This window comes from Myotis yumanensis, unplaced genomic scaffold (genome assembly GCF_028538775.1).
Source record: "Myotis yumanensis isolate MYYU_CA2020_CCGP unplaced genomic scaffold, mMyoYum1.0.hap1 SCAF_10, whole genome shotgun sequence".
NCBI classification, from domain to species: Eukaryota; Metazoa; Chordata; class Mammalia; order Chiroptera; family Vespertilionidae; genus Myotis; species Myotis yumanensis.
In genome coordinates, this window is record NW_027223761.1 from 82,841,737 (window position 1) to 82,860,343 (window position 18,607).

At 40.7% G+C, this 18,607-nt stretch overlaps 1 protein-coding gene and 1 non-coding gene across 3 annotated transcripts in view; one reads left to right on the forward strand and one right to left on the reverse strand.

The window, feature by feature from the left end:
* The window catches only part of ARCN1 (archain 1), a 31,247-nt gene that overhangs the window by 5,337 nt on the left and 7,303 nt on the right, over window positions 1-18,607 (forward strand). Inside the window, exons 1-8 of one of the 2 annotated variants that reach the window (XM_070426184.1) lie at window positions 7,611-7,716; window positions 8,701-8,964; window positions 11,243-11,422; window positions 11,556-11,761; window positions 12,756-12,920; window positions 15,073-15,238; window positions 17,514-17,661; window positions 17,957-18,065. In XM_070426184.1, the coding sequence (XP_070282285.1) occupies window positions 8,767-8,964; window positions 11,243-11,422; window positions 11,556-11,761; window positions 12,756-12,920; window positions 15,073-15,238; window positions 17,514-17,661; window positions 17,957-18,065 (1,172 nt within the window). In that variant the 5' untranslated portion in view covers window positions 7,611-7,716; window positions 8,701-8,766. Of the gene's footprint in view, window positions 1-7,610; window positions 7,717-8,700; window positions 8,965-11,242; window positions 11,423-11,555; window positions 11,762-12,755; window positions 12,921-15,072; window positions 15,239-17,513; window positions 17,662-17,956; window positions 18,066-18,607 lie in introns of those variants that run through there. The other variant, XM_070426182.1, reaches the window with a different exon arrangement.
* LOC139019075 (U6 spliceosomal RNA) lies at window positions 18,481-18,584 on the reverse strand. Its single transcript, XR_011472979.1, has one exon. It is a non-coding gene; the product is annotated as a U6 spliceosomal RNA (small nuclear RNA).

Here is an 18,607-nt window from a genome sequence, read left to right on the forward strand (position 1 = left end):
TTCTTGAGTTTCTACTGATTTGCCATTTATTTATTCTTCAAATAGAAAGTTCACTATAGAAGCTAAGAATGATGTCCTTTTATTTTTGTCCTCTACAAGCTTTTGTTTCAGAACAAAAACTTGTGATTAGCTTAAAACTCTCACTGAGTGAATTTTCAAGTTTTAGGTTTTGTATATGGCCTGGATTTTATTTTAATCTTCCCTTCTTTTTTTAAATCTGTGATTACTTCATACAAAGATAAAATGGTCCTCCCCTATCCTTAATATGATCATGAATTATGATGGAAAAGTGGCTACTTAATTCTGGAAGTGAGGAATACTGAAGCAAGGGATTGGAGAATGTCCTTGACATTTTTCTTTAGCGAATTGTGCATATATTTATGATGAATTACTACCTGTTATTCTTGGACCGCTATCATTGGTAGGGATGAAGGGATGATAGGCACCTATCTCTATCCCACACAAATACTATTTGAATACACATGATTTGTTTTGGTTAGGCAAGTTGCCATCTAGCAGCTTAACATTAATGTAAAATAGGTTCCAAAGTAGTTACTATTAGAGCAGTGGGTGTGAAGTGGAGATATTGTACATTTTCTGTTGCTGTGAAGTTTTCAAATACTCAGATTTTTAGAATGTTAAGGATGCAAAGGCATGTTAGATTTCATATAAGCTAACCTCTAATTTAGGGATATTTCAAGAAGCAATTAAGTGACTTATTCAAGGTCATATAATTAGTAGCAGAGCAGAACAGAAACCTAATTCTCCTTGTTTCTTTACTCAAGGAACTTTCTGATCCGTATAGTTAAATCTGGGTAGGAGAGAGTTGTTATTTAATCCAAAAACAAAGGACTAGCAAACACACATTATTGTATATATTAAGGGAAAAGCTCTTTGACAAAGCTCAACTCAATGTAGGATTTTTTAAAAATACATTGTTATTGATTTCAGAGAGAAAGGAATAGCAGAAACATCAATTATGAGAGAGAATTATTGATAGGCTGCTTCCTGCACGCCTCCCTACTGGGGATTGAGCCCACACCTGGGCATGTGGGATTGAACCATGACCTCCTGGTTAGTGGGTCGATGCTCAATTATTGAGCTACACTGGCCGGGCAAGGAGAATTTTTTTTAACCATCCTAGAGAGATCATTTAACTTCTGTGACCTAGATTTTTTCCGTCTTTAAAACAATCAAGGGCTCTTGAAAGTTTCTTATAAGTGTAAAACTTTTTTTCCCAAAATGTAAACAGTAAGTGAAACAATTTTATGGGAATCATAGTCTTCCCCAAAGAAAATCAGATCAAGTTATAGTAGGAAACATTAATTTACCTTTTAGCGTGTACTATATATTTTTATACTGTATCCTAATATATAAAAGCCCAGGGTTGTAACGACCAATCAGGAGGGAAGGCTGACCAACCCGGAAGTCCTTCAGTCAGCGCTGGGTTGCTGTGGCGACCCAGCACTGACTGCCCAGGGTGCTGAGACCCAGAGAGAGAGGCAGGGTCTGATCCGCAGCCTCAGTGGCAGCTGTTGATCAGTACTTGCCTTTCTCTTTCTCTTTCTCTTTCTTTCCAGGCTTTGCCAGCAGCCAGGCCTTTCTTTGTCTCCCAGCCTGGCGGGGCTGCTGTTTAGCCCCGCCTCTCTGATCAGGCCAGAGATAGGCCCGGAGATGCTGACTGGCACAGGAACTGACCAATCAGAACCAAATTATGGGTGCTGTGAAGAACCAGTGGCTGCCTAGGAGGGGAGCTTCTGATGCTGACTGGCATAGAAACCGACCAATCAGAACCAAATCTGGGTGCTGTGGGGAGCCAATGGCTGCCTAGGAGGTGGAGCTTTTGACGCTGACTGGCATTGAAACCAACCAATCAGAACCAAATTGACCAGCAGAGGAGGGCAGTTGGGGGCGAGATCAGGCCTGAAAGGGGGAGGGGGGCAGTTGTGGGAGATCACGCAGGGAGGGGAGGGCAGTTGGAGGCGAAATCAGGCCAGCAGGGGAGGGCCATTGGGGGCAAGATCAGGCTGGCAGGGGAGGGCAGTTGGGGGCAACCAGACCAGCAGAGGAGGGTAGTTAGGGGCGATCAGGCAGGCAGGCAGAGGCAGTTAGGGGCAACCAGGCCGGCAGGGAGGCCAGTTAGGGGTGATCAGGCAGGCAGGCAGGTGAGCAGTTAGGAGCCAGCGGTCCCAGATTGCGAGGGGGATGTCCAACTGCCGGTTTTCGGGCCTAAACCGGCAGTTGGACATCCCCCAAGGGGTCCCCTATTGGAGAGTGTGCAGGTTGGGCTGAGGGATCCCCCCCCCCCCCCCGTCGTGCATGAATTTCGTGCACTGGGCCTCTAGTATTATAATAATTACTAAACATCAGTAAACATTTATGTGAAGAGGAGCTTTATTACTTCAAAGCATTTAAGAAAATGAGTATTAATTTAGAATAGGTTAAATTTATCTTGTTTAGAGAGGACCATACCTTCCAGCCATGCATAACTCAGTGAATAGAAAACTTAAAGCTTCATGGACCCTGTAATTGTGGTATGTGGTGTCTTGGGTGTTTCAAGGTTTAAAGCCATACTTATGGGGGGGCATTTTGGTCTTACTTTGGGAGCCTTATTTTGCTTGTGTGTGGATAAAGGAATGACCCAAAGAGAGTTTCAGAGTTTTCCTGCTTAGAACCTACTTTTTTGCCCGTACTGTTCCCTCAAATTCATCAAGCATAGTTTAAATGCTATTTCTTCTATCAAGTCATCCCTGATCTTACCATTTTGAAGTACTCGCTTCCTCCTCTGAATTCACATAGCGCATTACTTGACAGTCTGCCTACCTAGTATTACAGTTTTTTAGGTTTATCTTATCCCTATTAGCCTTTTTTTTTTCATGGAGGTATAACTGAGATATAACATACTCGTTTTGGGTGTACAATGTAATGTTTCAATATTTATATATTTTGGGAAATTATCATCACAAGTCTATTTAACATCTGTTATGATGCTAATTAGTTATGAAAATTTTTATAGCAAATTTTAATTTAAAGTTTTTTATAGCCTTGGCCGGGTGGCATAGTTGTTGGAGCTTCCTTCCATACACAGAAAGGTTGAGTTGCAGGTTTGAATCCCCGTCAGGGGACATACCTAGGTTGCGGGTTCCATCCCTGGTCATGTTCGGGAGGCAACTAATTGAAGTTTCTCTACCCTCCCCCCCATCAGTAAAAAAAAATATCTTCTGGTGATGATTTAAAAAAAATTTTTATGTAAGATGAGGGTAGAATACCAAGCTAGTTCCTCTTAATATTCTCAAAGAACATCTAGTGTGTATAGTAGTCGTTCAATAAATATTTAGTTAGTTCTAATAATATTGCTAAAGTGAAATTCCCAATAAAACAAAGTGGATGAATTGCCCCTTTCCATAGCATACAACTTTCTGGTTATAGGTTTGCCTTTTGTTCCTTTTTCCCTTTTATGTTGACAGTGATGTTATTTTTTATCTAAATTCTGTTTGTGTGGTATGGAGGCATTTTTAATTCCGGCTACTGAAGAACTACCCTGAAACCTACAACATTGTTTCTCTCTCTTTTTTTTTAATGTTTTTTAATTGATTTTAGAGAGAGGGATAGAGAGATAGAAACATCTTTTTTTAAAATGTATAAATTTTATTGATTTCAGGGATGAAGGGGGAGAGAAAGAGATAGACAGAAACATCAAATGATGAGAATCATCAATCGGCACACCCCTCACCTGGGATCGAGCCCACAACCCTGGCATGCACCATGACTAGGAATTGAACCATGACCTATTGGTTCATAGATGACGTTCAGCCACTGAGCCACCCCAGCCAGGCAACATTGTTTCTAACAGGATTATTATTAGACTAGAGGCCTGGTGCACAAAATTCGTGTACTGGCGGGCGGGGGGGAGCCCTCAGCCCAGCCTGCACCCTCTCCAATCTGGGACCCCTCAGGGGATGTCTGACTGCCAGTTTAGGCCCGATCCCTTTGGTAGTCGGACATCCCTCTCACAATCCGGGACTGCTGGCTCCCAACCGCTCGCCTGCCTGCCTGCCTGATTGCCCCTAACCGCTTCTGCCTACCAGCCTGATCACCCCCTAACCACTCCCCTGATAGCCCGATCGCCCCCAACTGCCCTCCCCTGCCAGCCCAGTCACACCCAACTGCCCTCCCCTGCCAACTTGATCCCCCCCCAACTGCCCTCCCCACAGGCCCAGTTGCCCCCAACTGCCCTCCCTTGCCAGCCATCTTGTGGCTATGGGTACCGCCATCTTTGAGGACGTGGCAGTCAATTAGCATATTCCCTCCTTACTGGCTGTGGGAGCTGCCATCTTTGAGGGTGGGACAGTCAGTTAGCATATTCCCTCATTGGCTGTGGGTGCTGCCATCTTTGCAATGGCGTGAGGGTCAATTAGCATATCCCCTCTTTATTAGATAGGATATTTTATTTTATTTTTTTAATATATTTTATTGATTTTTTACAGAGAGGAAGGGAGAGGGATAGAGAGTTTGAAACGTCGATGAGAGAGAAACATCGATCGGCTGCCTCCTGCACACCCCCCATTGGGGATGTGCCCACAACCAAGGTACATGCCCTTGACCGGAATCGAACCTGGGACCCTTGAGTCCGCAGGCTGACGCTCTATCCACTGAGCCAAACCGGCTAGATAGGATATTTTAGATATGGCCTTTTTATTTAACCAGCATACTAATATATGTCTGAGGGTTTAATCTAAGCAGTACTTTCTCTAGATAGACATTTGATTTTATGTACTTAAGTTTTGCTATGGTTAGTATCCTTACTTAATAGGGACTTATTCCCTGGCCGGTGTGGCTCAGTTGGTTGAGTGTCATCCCATATACTAAGAGGTCACCAGTTTGATTCCAGGTCAGAGCACATGCCCAGGTTGTGAGCTCAATCCCTAGTAAGGGGTGTGCAGGAGGCAGCCGATCCAGTGTTTCTCTCTCTCTCCCTCTCCCTTCCTCTGGCTTAAAAAATCAATTAAAAACATTTGTTTGTTTGTTTGTTTGTCTTTTAAAGCACACGGACTTATTTTATTCCTTCAAAACCTAAGTTAGGGGACCATAACTTCCTAGGATTGTAGTTCTCAGCTGTGTGTGTGTGTACGTGTATGTGTGTGGGTGTGTGTGTAGGGCTGGCCCTTACAAGGATTACATTTACAATATGCTCTCATTTATTAGTACTGTTTCTCATTGCATAAAGTGATTCTCTATGGGCCATTTGAGAATTACTGTTTTAGAGGATCTATGAATTCCCTGAAATTTTAAGTAAAATTTTGTAGGGAGTCTGTGTCCAATATCAAAATATTGACAAACCCATAAAAGTAAAAATTTGTTGCCTTGAAGTGACATAATTTTTTTAATGAAATGCGCTTCTTGGCAAGTTTATTATTAGTAATGGTGCTATTTTACATTGTGAATATGTGATATAAGTTGTATAATACTTTGGCTTATGGTTTCATCATATTCATTTGGCCCTCATAATAGCTTGTTAGGAAGGTAGTTAGATGATGCTCCATTTTATAGGCGAAGAAACTGAGGCTAAGAGAAGTTGAGTAACTTAAGGTCAGACAGTAAGTAGAACAACAAAAACTAGAATCCAGTCTTCTCACTCCCAGTCATTTGGTTTTTCTGGTATATCAAAGTGGTTCTTTGCAAATTCAGAAGACTATTCTGATTTACTTAATAAAAAGGAGAAACCAATGTGAGCTTATCCTAAATATCTGAGCATTCTTCCATTTTCCTGATGAGAATATTAAGAAAAGTTTTTGTTCATTGGAATATATAAACTTTTAAGAGTGTAGCACAGATAGTCAAATGTATTCTTAAAGTATTTTAAAACTTACTTATCCCACTCCTAGGACTATATCCCAGGAAACCAGAAACACCAATCAGAAAGGATATATGCACCCCAGTGTTCATAGCAGCACAATTTACAATAGCTACGATTTGGAAACAGCCTAAGTGCCCATCAGCAGATGAGTGGATTAAAAAACAGTGGTATATCCATACAATGGAATACTACGCTGCTATAAAAAAGAAGGAACTTTTAACATTTGCAACAACATGGATGGAACTGGAGAACATTATGCTAAGCAAAATAAGCCAGTCGGAGAAAGATAAATATCACATGATCTCACTCATATGTGGGATATAATGATCAACATAAACTGATGAACAAGGATAGATCTAGAGACAAATGGTAGCGGAGGAGGGCTTAGAGAGCAACCAAAGGACTTGTATGCATGCATATTAGCATAACCAATGGACACAGACACTGGGGGCTTGCCCGGGGTGGGAATGGCTGGGGGGTGGGGGGCGGTGTCAGTTGGGGAAAAAGGAGACATATGTAAAACTTTAGACAAAAGGAAAAAAAGTAAAAGAAAAAAACACTTATATATACATGTTTTATATAAAAATTCTAGAAAAGTGGTAATTCAAGAAGTGGACCTGGTGATTATGATGGTGATGCTTGTGAAGAATTTGGATACATTTTTTTCATGAATATAAGAATGGAAAAAAGTAATTATTTGTAAATTAAAATTTTTTATTTTTTGTTAATTCTCACCTGAGGGTATTTTTTCCATTGAGGGAAAGGGAAGGAGGAAGAGAGAGCGAGAGAGAAAGAGAGAGACATTTATGTGAGACAGACTCATGCATTAGTTGTCTCCAGCATACACCCCGACTGGGGCTGGAAACGAACCTGCAACCCAGGTACATGCCCTTGACCAGGAATCAAAGCCAAGGCTGATGCTCTAACCACTTATCAACACTGGCCAGGGCTCAATTAAAATTTTTTTTTAAAATATATATTTTATTGATTTTTTACAGAGAGGAAGGGAGAGGAATAGAGAGTTAGAAACATCGATGAGAGAGAAACATCGATCAGCTGCCTCCTGCACACTCCCTACTGGGGATGCGCCCGCAACCAAGGTACATGCCCTTGACCGGAATTGAACCCGGGACCCTTGAGTCCTCAGACCAACACTCTATCCACTGAGCCAAACCAGTCAGGGCAAATTAAAATTTTTGTATAATTTTTATTTATTTATATTTTTTGTTAATCCTCACCCAAGGATATATTCCATTGTTTTTTTGTTTTGTTTTGTTTTGTTTAAGACAGAGTGGGAAGGGGAGTGACAGAGAGAGAAACATTGATGTGAGAGAGATACGTTATTCTGTTGCCTCTGCTTGTGCCCTGACCAGGGCTGGGGACGGAGCCTGCAATGGAGGGACGTGCCCTTGCAGAAATGAAACCTGGGACCTTTCTGTCCAAGGGCTGACGTGCTATCCACTGAGCCAAACTGGCTAGGGCAGGACAGTTGATTGGAGGTAAATCAATCAGTAAAAATAAAAATCTGTCAGTACAGGGAAATATTTATACAAGATAACAATCACTTTTCCAATATAAAATTATTTTACTTAGCTGCTTGGAAATACAGTAGAGCATGATGGTAATTATTTCCTAAATAGCCTAATTGATCAATAAGGACATTATGTTCTCCTTTGATTATTATAAAACTGTATTGATGTATTGAAACTATAAGAATATTTATTTGAAATAACTAACTTGTTTTTTCTTCAAGCTCCTCACCTGTACAAGACAGTTTTCTGTAAAGCTGAGAAGCTTCACCAGTAGGATGTTGACATTTCAGTGGTCGTATCTTAGCATTGAGGCTTCTTCCCTAATGTGTAAATAGTCTTTTTGTTACTTGTACTTGTGAATTCTTGGGTTCACTGAAAAACTGTAAACATTGTACTTAATTTTCTTAATCCCCTACCAATGGCATTAGAGTTCTCCTCATCTTCCTTTGGTGCTTTATTTGTTTTGTTTAATGAAATGCCAGACTCCAAAAAAAAGGCTGTTGGTCTTGATCATTGCCCAGTGACAAGACCTGTGTGAAACATTGAGTTATTTAGATTTTCATTTTACAGATTGTTTATATATCTGGAGTAGGATAGGGTGGGATGGGAAAGTTAATCAAAGAACAGGAGATAAATTTAAACTTGCTAGATTGGTTCCATATTCTAGGTAAAAATGAAAACAAAGGCCAGGGTCTTCTTATAAACCTTTAGTCTGTGTGATCAGACCTCTGTTTTGGCTGTGGAAATCTCTGTTCTTAGAAAAAGTTCAAGCTATTCTTTAAAAAATTTTTTTAATGTATTGATTTTAGAGAGAGGGAGGAAGGGGGAGAGAATCATTGTTTTGTTGTTTGATTTATTTATGCATTCATTGGTTGATTCTTGTATGTGCCCTGATCAGGGATCAAACCTGCAACCTTTGTGTAGCTGGATGATGCTGTAACCAACTGAGCTACCCGGCCAGGGCTAAACTATTCTTTACGAGCCCGCCCAAGCAGAGAGCAGCCCAGTTCTGGAGTTACAGGAAGCCCGTTAATGTATTTATAGACTTGGAAAAAATTATTTCTTTACTAAGTTTGCTTTAGGTATATTATTGAAATATAGGAATAATAGCTTCATTTTCCTCTACTTTAGCTTTGTCTTATGAATTATTATAATTAAAAGAACTATGAAGTAGAGTTTGAAAGTCATTCTAATAGTAGTTATGTCAGTAAATAACTGAGTATGTCATTCTATGGAAGATCTAAGAATGTTGAGAAAACAGATGTGAAGAAATAATTAATTAGTACTTATTTGTTTGTGTGTTACTGGCAGGTGCTGTTGGCAGCAGCAGTCTGCACGAAAGCAGGAAAGGCTATTGTTTCTCGACAGTTTGTGGAGATGACTCGAACTCGCATTGAGGGCTTGTTAGCAGCTTTTCCAAAGCTTATGAACACTGGAAAACAACATACATTTGTTGAAACAGAGAGTGTAAGATATGTCTACCAGCCTATGGAGAAACTCTACATGGTACTGATCACTACCAAAAACAGTAACATCTTAGAAGATCTGGAAACCCTCAGGCTCTTCTCAAGAGTGGTAAGAATCCTTCTGTAATAGTAGGTTACAGTCTTTTGCTTTAAGTTTTCTGTGTGAAACTGTTTTTACCGAAAGCAACTGATTGCATGCTCCATGCTCCCTCACCCCTCCCAGCAGCTTACTGCTACTGGCTCTATTCATTCAACAAACATTTACTGAGGGTCCTCATAGGCTATAGGTTCCCAAAAGAGAATGTGGGAACTTTCCTTTCCTTTCCTAGTTCTTAAGTGGTTACTTTAATCTGCCTTTGTTTGGCTGAATTATGGGATAATGTCCTTTACATAAGACTTACTAGCCAGTGGCCAGGCAGCCCAGGTTTGCAAAGGCTCTCCCCATGCCGTGGTCCTCACCATGATACCCAAGAGGGAGGTCAGCGAGCTTGTCAGCTAAACCTACTCCTGCAAAAGTGGAAATGAAGCCAAAAATGGCAGCAGGAAAGGATAAATCTGCAGACAAAAAAGTGCAAACAAAAGGGAAAGGGGGGCAACAGGGTAACTGGCCGAAGTGGCTGACCAGCAACCTAAAGAAAATCTACCGGCAGGAAACCAGGAGAGCCCAGCCTCGGATGAAGCAGGAGAGAAAGAAGCCAGGGCTGATTAATGTCATATACCCTGTCTCATCAGGGTTCCTGTCTTCCCTTCTTGCACAATCCAGAGGGATATTTTTATCACTTATTTTGTAAATGCAAGTTTTTTGTTGTTGATTTTTTACAGAGAGGAAGGGAGAGGGATAGAGAGTTAGAAACATCGATGAGAGAGAAACATAGATCAGCTGCCTCCTGCACACTCCCCACTGGGGATGTGCCCGCAACCAAAGTACATGCCCTTGACCGGAATCAAACCTGGGACCCTTCAGTCCGCAGGCCGACGCTCTATCCACTGAGCCAAACCAGTTAGGGCAAGGCAAGTTTTTAATAGCTCTAGAAACACTTTTTAAGAAGGAGGGACTTCTGCCCTGGCTGGTTTAGCTCAGTGGATAGAGCGTCAGCCTGCGGACTCAAGGGTCCTGGGTTCGATTCCGGTCAAGGGCATGTACCTTGGTTGCGGGCGCATCCCCAGTAGGGAGTGTGTGGGAGGCAGCTGATCGATGTTTCTCTCTCATCGATATTTCTAACTCTCTGTCCTCCTCCTTTCCTCTCTGTGAAAAATCAATAAAATATATTTTTTAAAAATGTATATTATATATATATATATTTTTTAAAAAAGAAGAAGGAGGGACTTCTACCTTGTCCAATTTTTTTTAAGTGTAAATGCTTTTTTTGAAAAAGGTGAAATCATTTGCTGGTTGTTTTTTGGTACAAACATCAACATGTATTGGCTGCCTCCTACACACACTGTACTGGGGATGGAGCCCGCAACCCCAGAATTGAACCAGCAACCTCCTGGTGTGTGAGTTGATGCTCAACCATTGAGTCACACTGCCCGGGCTAATATGTCTTGAACATTTAAAATTCTATTCACATGTTTTTGGTAGGACTGTTTCCTAAAGAAAACCACTCCTTAATCTTGGCTCTCCTTGACAGAATTGTGTGCATCTGTAACATCTTCAGTGTGGTAGTCCAGCTTTCCTAGTAACTTTGTTAATGTACTGGGAAAGATTTGAATTTGACTGTGTAGTGTATATGATATTAAATTGTGAATTAGTGGGACTTTGATGTAACAGCATATCAACATTTGAAGATATGGGTACTTGCTATTCTATTAAGGCAACTTAGCTTCCAATTTTTAAGCTGGAAAGTTACTGGAATAACTGTTTAGAAAAGAATCACAACTACATGATTCTTTATGTTAAGAATTGAGAACAAATGGAAATGTCTGTACATATCCTCAAAACAATCAATAAAATCAGGTATGAATACACTTTTAAAGCACACACAAAAGCCGAACCGGTTTGGCTCAGTGGATAGAGCGTCGGCCTGCGGACTCAAGGGTCCCGGGTTCGATTCCGGTCAAGGGCATGTACCCTGGTTGCGGGCACATCCCCAGTGGGGGGCGTGCAGGAGGCAGCTGATCGATCTCTCTCATCAATGTTTCTAACTCTCTATCCCTCTCCCTTCTTCTCTGTAAAAAATCAATAAAATATATTAAAAAAAAAAAAAGCACACACAAAAAATACATTGATATAAATACACACAAAGACTTTATGCCAGAGTCTTGCTTAAAATAGAGTTAGAAGGAGTTAATGAAGGGATTTGGGTTTATTGAAATTTGTGTAAAGAATAAGACCTAAAAAACATAACTGCTGATAATCTTTCTTTTCCATTGCTGTCCATGATTAGATCCCTGAATATTGCCGAGCTTTAGAGGAGAATGAAATATCTGATCACTGTTTTGATTTGATATTTGCTTTTGATGAAATTGTTGCCCTGGGATACCGGGAGAATGTTAACCTGGCACAGATCAGAACCTTCACAGAAATGGATTCTCATGAGGAGAAGGTGTTCAGAGCAGTCAGAGAGGTAAATAGTTTCTCCTCAGGGACTGCCAGTTTGTTTGTCTTTCTTTCATCTTCACTATCTGATTTTCCTGGTTTTATTTGTTGTATAGACTGTACTGGAAGCCACATCCATATGCGTATGTCTCTTTTCCTAGACTCAAGAACGTGAGGCCAAGGCTGAGATGCGGCGTAAAGCAAAGGAATTGCAACAGGCCCGACGAGATGCAGAGAGACAGGGCAAAAAAGCACCAGGATTTGGGGGATTTGGGAGTTCCACAGTCTCTGGAGGCAGCACAGCTGCCATGATTACAGAGACCATCATTGAAACTGACAAACCAAAAGTGGCACCTGCGCCAGCCAGGTATAATCCGGGGTATCACCAGCAGCCCTAGAATGGCAGGTGAAGGCTGTATGTGTCTTTTTTGGAGTGATACCAGATTTTTAGGCAAGCTGTAAATAACGAGTGACTTGATGGAGTAAGATGTAATGCTGAGTTTGTTACATTATAGGGATAAAGGAGAAATCTGAATGTGGTGTTTTCCTTTTGTGCACAACAGAGTTCTTTTCTAAATTATACCATGACCTCAGTTTCCTCTGAGAGTTGCCCTATTTTGGGAGAGGAGGGAAATTTAACTGTTTATGGAATTTGGGTTTTAAATTTTTATTTTTATTTATTTTTAGCTAATTCTCACCCGAGGATATATTTTCCTTTGATAGTTAGAGAGAGTGGGAGGTAGGGAGGAGGCAAGAGAGGGGTGAAGGGAGGGAGAGGGGAAGGATGGAGAGGGAGAGAGGCAGACAGACAGATAGACATTAATTTGAGAGAGACACATTGATTGCTTGCCTCCTGCATGGTCCCTGAATAGGGCCGGGGGTTGAACCTGCAACCCAGGTACGTGCCCTTAACAGGGAGTTGAACCATAGACCCTTCGGTGGGAGGGCTGAGCAACACCGGCCAGGGCAGGAATGTGGATTTTTGATCTGGAGTTCATGAATGGATTTCAAGGAGAATTTGTGACTGCATGAAATTATATGTAAACGTTTATTAGTATACAGGTGTATTTACCTGGATGGACGATACAAAGTTTTCATCAGATCATGCTTGCTTATAAAAGTATAGCTTTGGTCTTCAGGTACTTAAAGCTTACATATTAATAGTGACTCAGCTGCCCATTCGGGCAGGGAATAGTCTAGTCTACTAACTACTAGGTCACTTGGGTTTTCCCCTTGAGTTCTTCACATTCCTCTTAAAGATCAGCTTCAGGGACAGCTTCAAAGATAGAGGGTTATTAATTAATTGTGTGTGTTTTTAAATTAAGTGTATATCTTTTCCTGTTTTGTATTCTTCCACTTAGGCCTTCAGGCCCCAGCAAGGCTTTGAAACTTGGAGCCAAAGGAAAGGAAGTAGATAACTTTGTGGACAAATTGAAATCTGAAGGTGAAACTATCATGTCCTCCAACATGGGCAAGCGTACCTCTGAATCCACCAAAGTGTATGTTCCACCCATTAACATGGAAAGGTAAGTAGTAACCTTTTCAGTAAGAACAACCACATAAGGTTTAAAAATATTTCAGTGACTGTAAATTCTTTCTGTCTTTTAATTTTTTCAGATTTAAAAGACTTACCTAGAGTATATTCTAGGTTATTAACATGAAGTCTTTTTTATTATTATTATTTTTTATACTTTAACCATAATTAGGGACTCTTAACTTCTCTTTTCAGTGAAGTTTAAAACTTACCTTTTGCCCGGTCGATGTGGCTCAGTGGTTGAGCTTCGACCTATGAATCGAGGTTCAATTCTCCGTCAAGGCACACCCTGCTGCATGCCCCCCACCAGAGGAGCCTGCAACCCGGTCATGTGCCCTAGACCTGAATCAAACCCAGAACCCTTCAGTCCGTAGGCCGACGCTCTATCCACTGAGCCAAACCAGCTAGGGCTTACCTATTTTTTTGTGTGTTATCTTTCTGAGGAGAATAGACTATATATAGATGAATAAAAATACTGTGTATAGTCTGTTTTCTCCTTTTTATATGTAAGTGATAGCGTACAAGACATTTTCCAGTTGCTTTTTTCACTTGATTATTTTGGAGACAAGAATTTCCTTAATTTGAAGCTCCAGAGACGACATTGAAATGCATTGCCTTACCATAGACTGGATCTTGTACTACTACTTAAAGGACATTATTAGGTCAATTAGGACTAAATTGGCATATAGATAGTTCATTAGATAAAAGTATTGTACCAGTATAAATGTGTGAAGTTAATAACAGTACAAAGGTTATGTAAAAGAATATCCATATTCTTAAAAAATGTACTCGTAAGTATGTAGGGGGAAAGGCCATGATGTATATTATCTGCCTCTAAATGGTTCATGGGAAAAAATCAAATATACAGTATTTAAAGAGAGAGAGTATGCAAATGATAAAACAAATGGGATAAGATGTTAATAGTGGATAAAAAGACTATACATGTATTCCTGGTATAATTTTAATTTTCTAATATTTGAAATTATTTTTTTCTTTTTTTAAAATTATTTTAAAATAGAAGCTTTTTAAGTGGTCATCTGCTTTTTTTCATAACTGCCTAATACTCATTTTTGTGGTTATGTATTTAAGCGCTGCCCTATTGATGGGCATTTGAATTGTTTCCAAACATTTGCTATTACCTGCATTTTTTTGTGAATAACTTACTGTATTGTTTGCATGGGTAAGAATTTATCTGTAGGATGAGAATTGCAGAATTGAGGGAATAATGCTTTAAATTTTGATACATATAGTGCAGGGCAAAAGTAAGTTTACAGTTTGTCGTATAGAAAATAATACAATAATCCTATATAATAGAAGGGTAATATAAAATTGACCCTAACAGCCGAACGATTGGGAATAACTGGTCACTATGACACACACTGACCACCAGGGGGCAGACGCTCAATACAGGAGCTGCCCCCTGGTGGTCATTGTGCTCCCACAGGGGGAGCTCTGCTCAGCCACAAGCCAGGCTGATGGCTGCCAGTACAGCGGTGGTGGTGGGAGACTCTCCCACCTCTTCAGCAGCGTTAAGGATGTCCAACTGCAGCTTAGGCCTGGTCCCCGCTGGCAAGTGGATATCCCCCGAGGGCTCCCGGGCTGCCAGAGGGATGTCTGACTGCCAGCTTAGGCCCAATTCCCAGGGAGCAAGCCTAAGCCAGCAGGTGGGCATCTCCCAATGGGTCCCAGACTGTGAGAGGGCACAGGCCGGGCTGAGGGACCCCCCCCCCCCCCCCCCGAGTGCACAAATTTTTGTGCACCGGGCCTCTAGTTAATAAATAATTGCCCAGCCAGTGTAGCTCAGTGGTTGAGTGTTGTCCCATGAACCGGGAGGTCACAGTTTGATTCCCAGTCAGGGCACATGCCCAGGTTGCGGGCTTGATCTCCAGAATGGGGAGTGCAGGAGGCAGCCAATTCTCTCTCATCATTGATGTTTCTATCTATCTCTCCCTCTCCCTTCCTCGCTGAAATCAATAAAAATATATTTAAAAATAAATAAATAATATAAGAATTAACTGATTTGTGTGCTCACAGCTGTAGGCCTGCTTTTCCCCCACCCTGTATAGCAGCAGCACCTTAAAATAAGTTGTGGATGGCTAATCACCCACAACCTTCTTGAACAAATTTATTATTTTTCCTTATAGTGTGCACATGAAGATTGAGGAAAAAATCACACTAACCTGTGGACGGGATGGAGGATTACAGAATATGGAGTTGCATGGCATGATCATGCTTAGGATCTCGGATGATAAATTTGGCCGAATTCGTCTTCATGTGGAAAACGAAGATAAGAAAGGGGTGCAGCTACAGGTGTGTAGAGACTTTTGATAAGGGAGTATTAAGACTTTTGTTTGAATACTTAACACAGTCGTGCCAACTGGAGTTCCTCATATGAACCACAGAACACAGGAAATTATTACAGTTGTGTAACCAGTGCCATTCTAGATGCATAGAAGTTAATTTGTTGGATATAGTGGGTGCCTTGAGGCAATATATCTCTTCTCAAGCCGTTTGTGACTGACAGCAGCTCTATTTTATTTTTTTACAGCAGCTGTGTTAAAATGGCCTTTTAATGTTGGAATTGAATGGAAAGTCATTTTAAAATCTAATAAAAAGTAAAATCTAATAAATGGCTTCATACTAACAAAGGTGCAGAGAGACACTTATCTGTTATTGTTATGTAAAGTAAAATTATTTAGGATATTACTTGAAATACAGTTTTGTTTTTTTTAAAAGTCTTTAAACTTAATAAGGAAGTATTTTATTAAGACAGATTATGATACCAAATTTACTCTTTCTGCCCTGTTTTAACTACCAATGCTTGTTTTGTTATCTGAAGGGCAGTGTCTAATGCCATAAAATCCTTATGAAATAAATGTGTATGTCCCACCTACCTGAATGGGTATGTGATGTCCTTTATATTATTACAGTTGTTCTTGTCAGGCTTTCTTTAGATGGTTGATTTTATATCTCTTATCACAAGAATGTATTCTTCGGGGAAGGATGTGTTTTTGTCAACTTCGTGTTCTGAAGTAGTGCTTCTATTATTTGACACCAGTTTTGCTGGCTCTTAAAATACATGTAGGTTGTTACCCAAAAGTTATTTTTCCTTTTTTCTCCTAATATGACTTCTTTTTATTTTATTTTGTTGTTGTTAATCATACCTGAGGATATTTTTCCTTTGATTTTTTGGGAGAGTGGAAGAGAGAGGGGAAGAGAGAGAGAAGCCTCAATGTGAGAGAGACACATTAATTGGTTGCCTCCTGCATGAGCCCCGATCAGGGCTTGGGCCAGGGATGAGCCTACAACCAAGGTACGTGCTCTTGACCAGAATCAAACCCAGACCCTTTGGGCCGCAGGCTGATGCTCTATCCACTGAGCCAAACCAGCCAGGGGTATGACTTCTTTTTAAAAGATTAGACCATCTTACTTGGCCTGAGTTTAGTGCTCTGGGCAAGATTTCAACTAAACTTTCCACAGAGCTTTTTCCTCTCTTGCCTCTTTAGTATAAAGCCAGGACTGCTATGTGACCCAGGCAGCTGATCAACGTGTGACCCTTAGTTTTGTTTGTATTTTAATATATTTTATTGATTTTAGAGAGAGAGAGAGAGAAAGAGAAAGAAATATCAGTGTGAGAGAAACATTGATCGGCTGCCTCCTGCATGGCCCCTACTAGGGATTGAGCTGCAACCTGGGCATGTGCCCTGACCAGGAATCTAACCTTGGACCTTTGAGTGCACAGGGGCTGATGCCCAACCAACTGAGCCACACCAGCCAGGGCAAGACTTAGTCTTTTACTTGGCAAGCTTACCCCACCATGAGGCTGCTCCCTGTGAAGTATTTTTGGAAAGGACTTCCTCAATTACAAAATTATTAACTTGTTTAGTTACAAATAAAATGGCTTAGAGTTGAAGTCACTTTTTTAAAAAATATTTTTAAAATGTCCTAAATCTTAAAAATCTTTAAGGAAGTGAAATCTTTCTTTAAAATAAAAAAGAGCCCTGACCAGTTTTCGCTCAGTGGATAGAGCGTCTGCCAGAGGACTGAAAGGTCCTGGGATTAATTCTGGTCAAGGGCACGTACCTTGGTTTCAGACTTGATCCCCAGTAGGGGGCATGCAGGAGGCAACTCATCAATGTTTCTCTCATGGATGTTTCTAACTTTATGCCTCTTACTTCCTCTCTGTAAAATCAATACAAATATATTTTAAAAAGAAAAAAAAGAATTGGTCTGGCTGGTGTGACTCAGCGGTTGAGCGTTGACCCATGGACCAAGAGGTCGCTGGTTTGATTCCTGGTTGGGGCACATGCCTTGGCTGTGGGCTCAATCCCCATTGGGGGGTGGGAGGGAATGCAGGAGGCAGCCGATCGATGATGTTTCTCTCTCACTGATGTTTCTATTTTTCTCCTCTCCCTTCCTCTCTCTCTAAAAAGCAATAAAGGGAAATATTTTTTAAAAAAATAAAAAAGAATTGGAATGTTTTAGGCACCCTATTTGAGATGTTTCTATTATGAGCCATGGAAGATCAGAGGAAATTTATTTTGTCTTATCTCTAAGCCTCAGAAACTCTCACTTTTCATTTCAGACCCATCCAAATGTAGATAAAAAACTTTTCACCTCAGAATCTCTAATTGGCTTGAAGAATCCAGAGAAGTCATTTCCAGTCAATAGTGACGTAGGGGTGCTAAAGTGGAGACTACAAACCACAGAGGAGTCCTTTATTCCACTGACAAGTAAGTGCTTCTGGCTAGTCCCACTAAGTTCGTCTGCACTGAGAACTAGAAATAGCCCTGGCTTACCTCTTCTCTCCATTGTCGTAACAAAATCCTTTTTGAGAAAATGACCTGCTGCACTGTGTTTTTTTAATCATTAGCTTTATTTTTTGTAGTGGCTTTAATGTCAAAACTGTTATTTAAATAGTTTACATTCAGATGTTTAAGGTCCATAGCTGTCAGCTTTGATTTGCCATCTAAACTTTTCTCTACCGTTTTTTAATGTTCTAGTATGCCTGCTCTGTTCTCTCCTCAGTTAATTGCTGGCCCTCCGAGAGTGGAAATGGCTGTGATGTCAACATAGAATACGAGCTACAAGAAGATAACTTAGAATTGAATGATGTGGTTATTACCATCCCACTCCCGTAAGTGGTGTCCCCACATAATTATTTCCTGTATTGGGCTCATAGAGCTAGTCTTTTGGAACTTGTTTTGGAAGCAACAGTTAGCTGGCTGGTCATTCTAAGTTACTTGCTTCTTCATAAGACCAGTTGTGAAAGAAGCCAGATATAAAAAAGGCTGCATGCTATATGGCTTCATTTATATGACATTCTGAAAAGGTAATAGATACTCTTGGGACAGAAATCAGGAGGTAAAGAAGAAGGTGTTTGTTTGTTTGTTTGTTTGTGTTTTTTAGAAGGCATTTGCCTGCAAAGGGGCACAAGGAACTTTGGGGGATGATGGAAATGCTTTATGACTTGGTTGTGACGGTGCTTACAAGGTTACAGACCTTTGTCACAATGCATTGAGCTGTACACTTTATTTTATTTGTTTATTTTTTTTAATGTGGAATGCTTCACGAATTTGTGTGTCATCCTTGCGCAGGGCCATGCTAATCTCTGTATCATTCCAATTTCTAGTATATGTGCTGCCGAAGCAAGCACTGAGCTGTACATTTTAAAAGGAG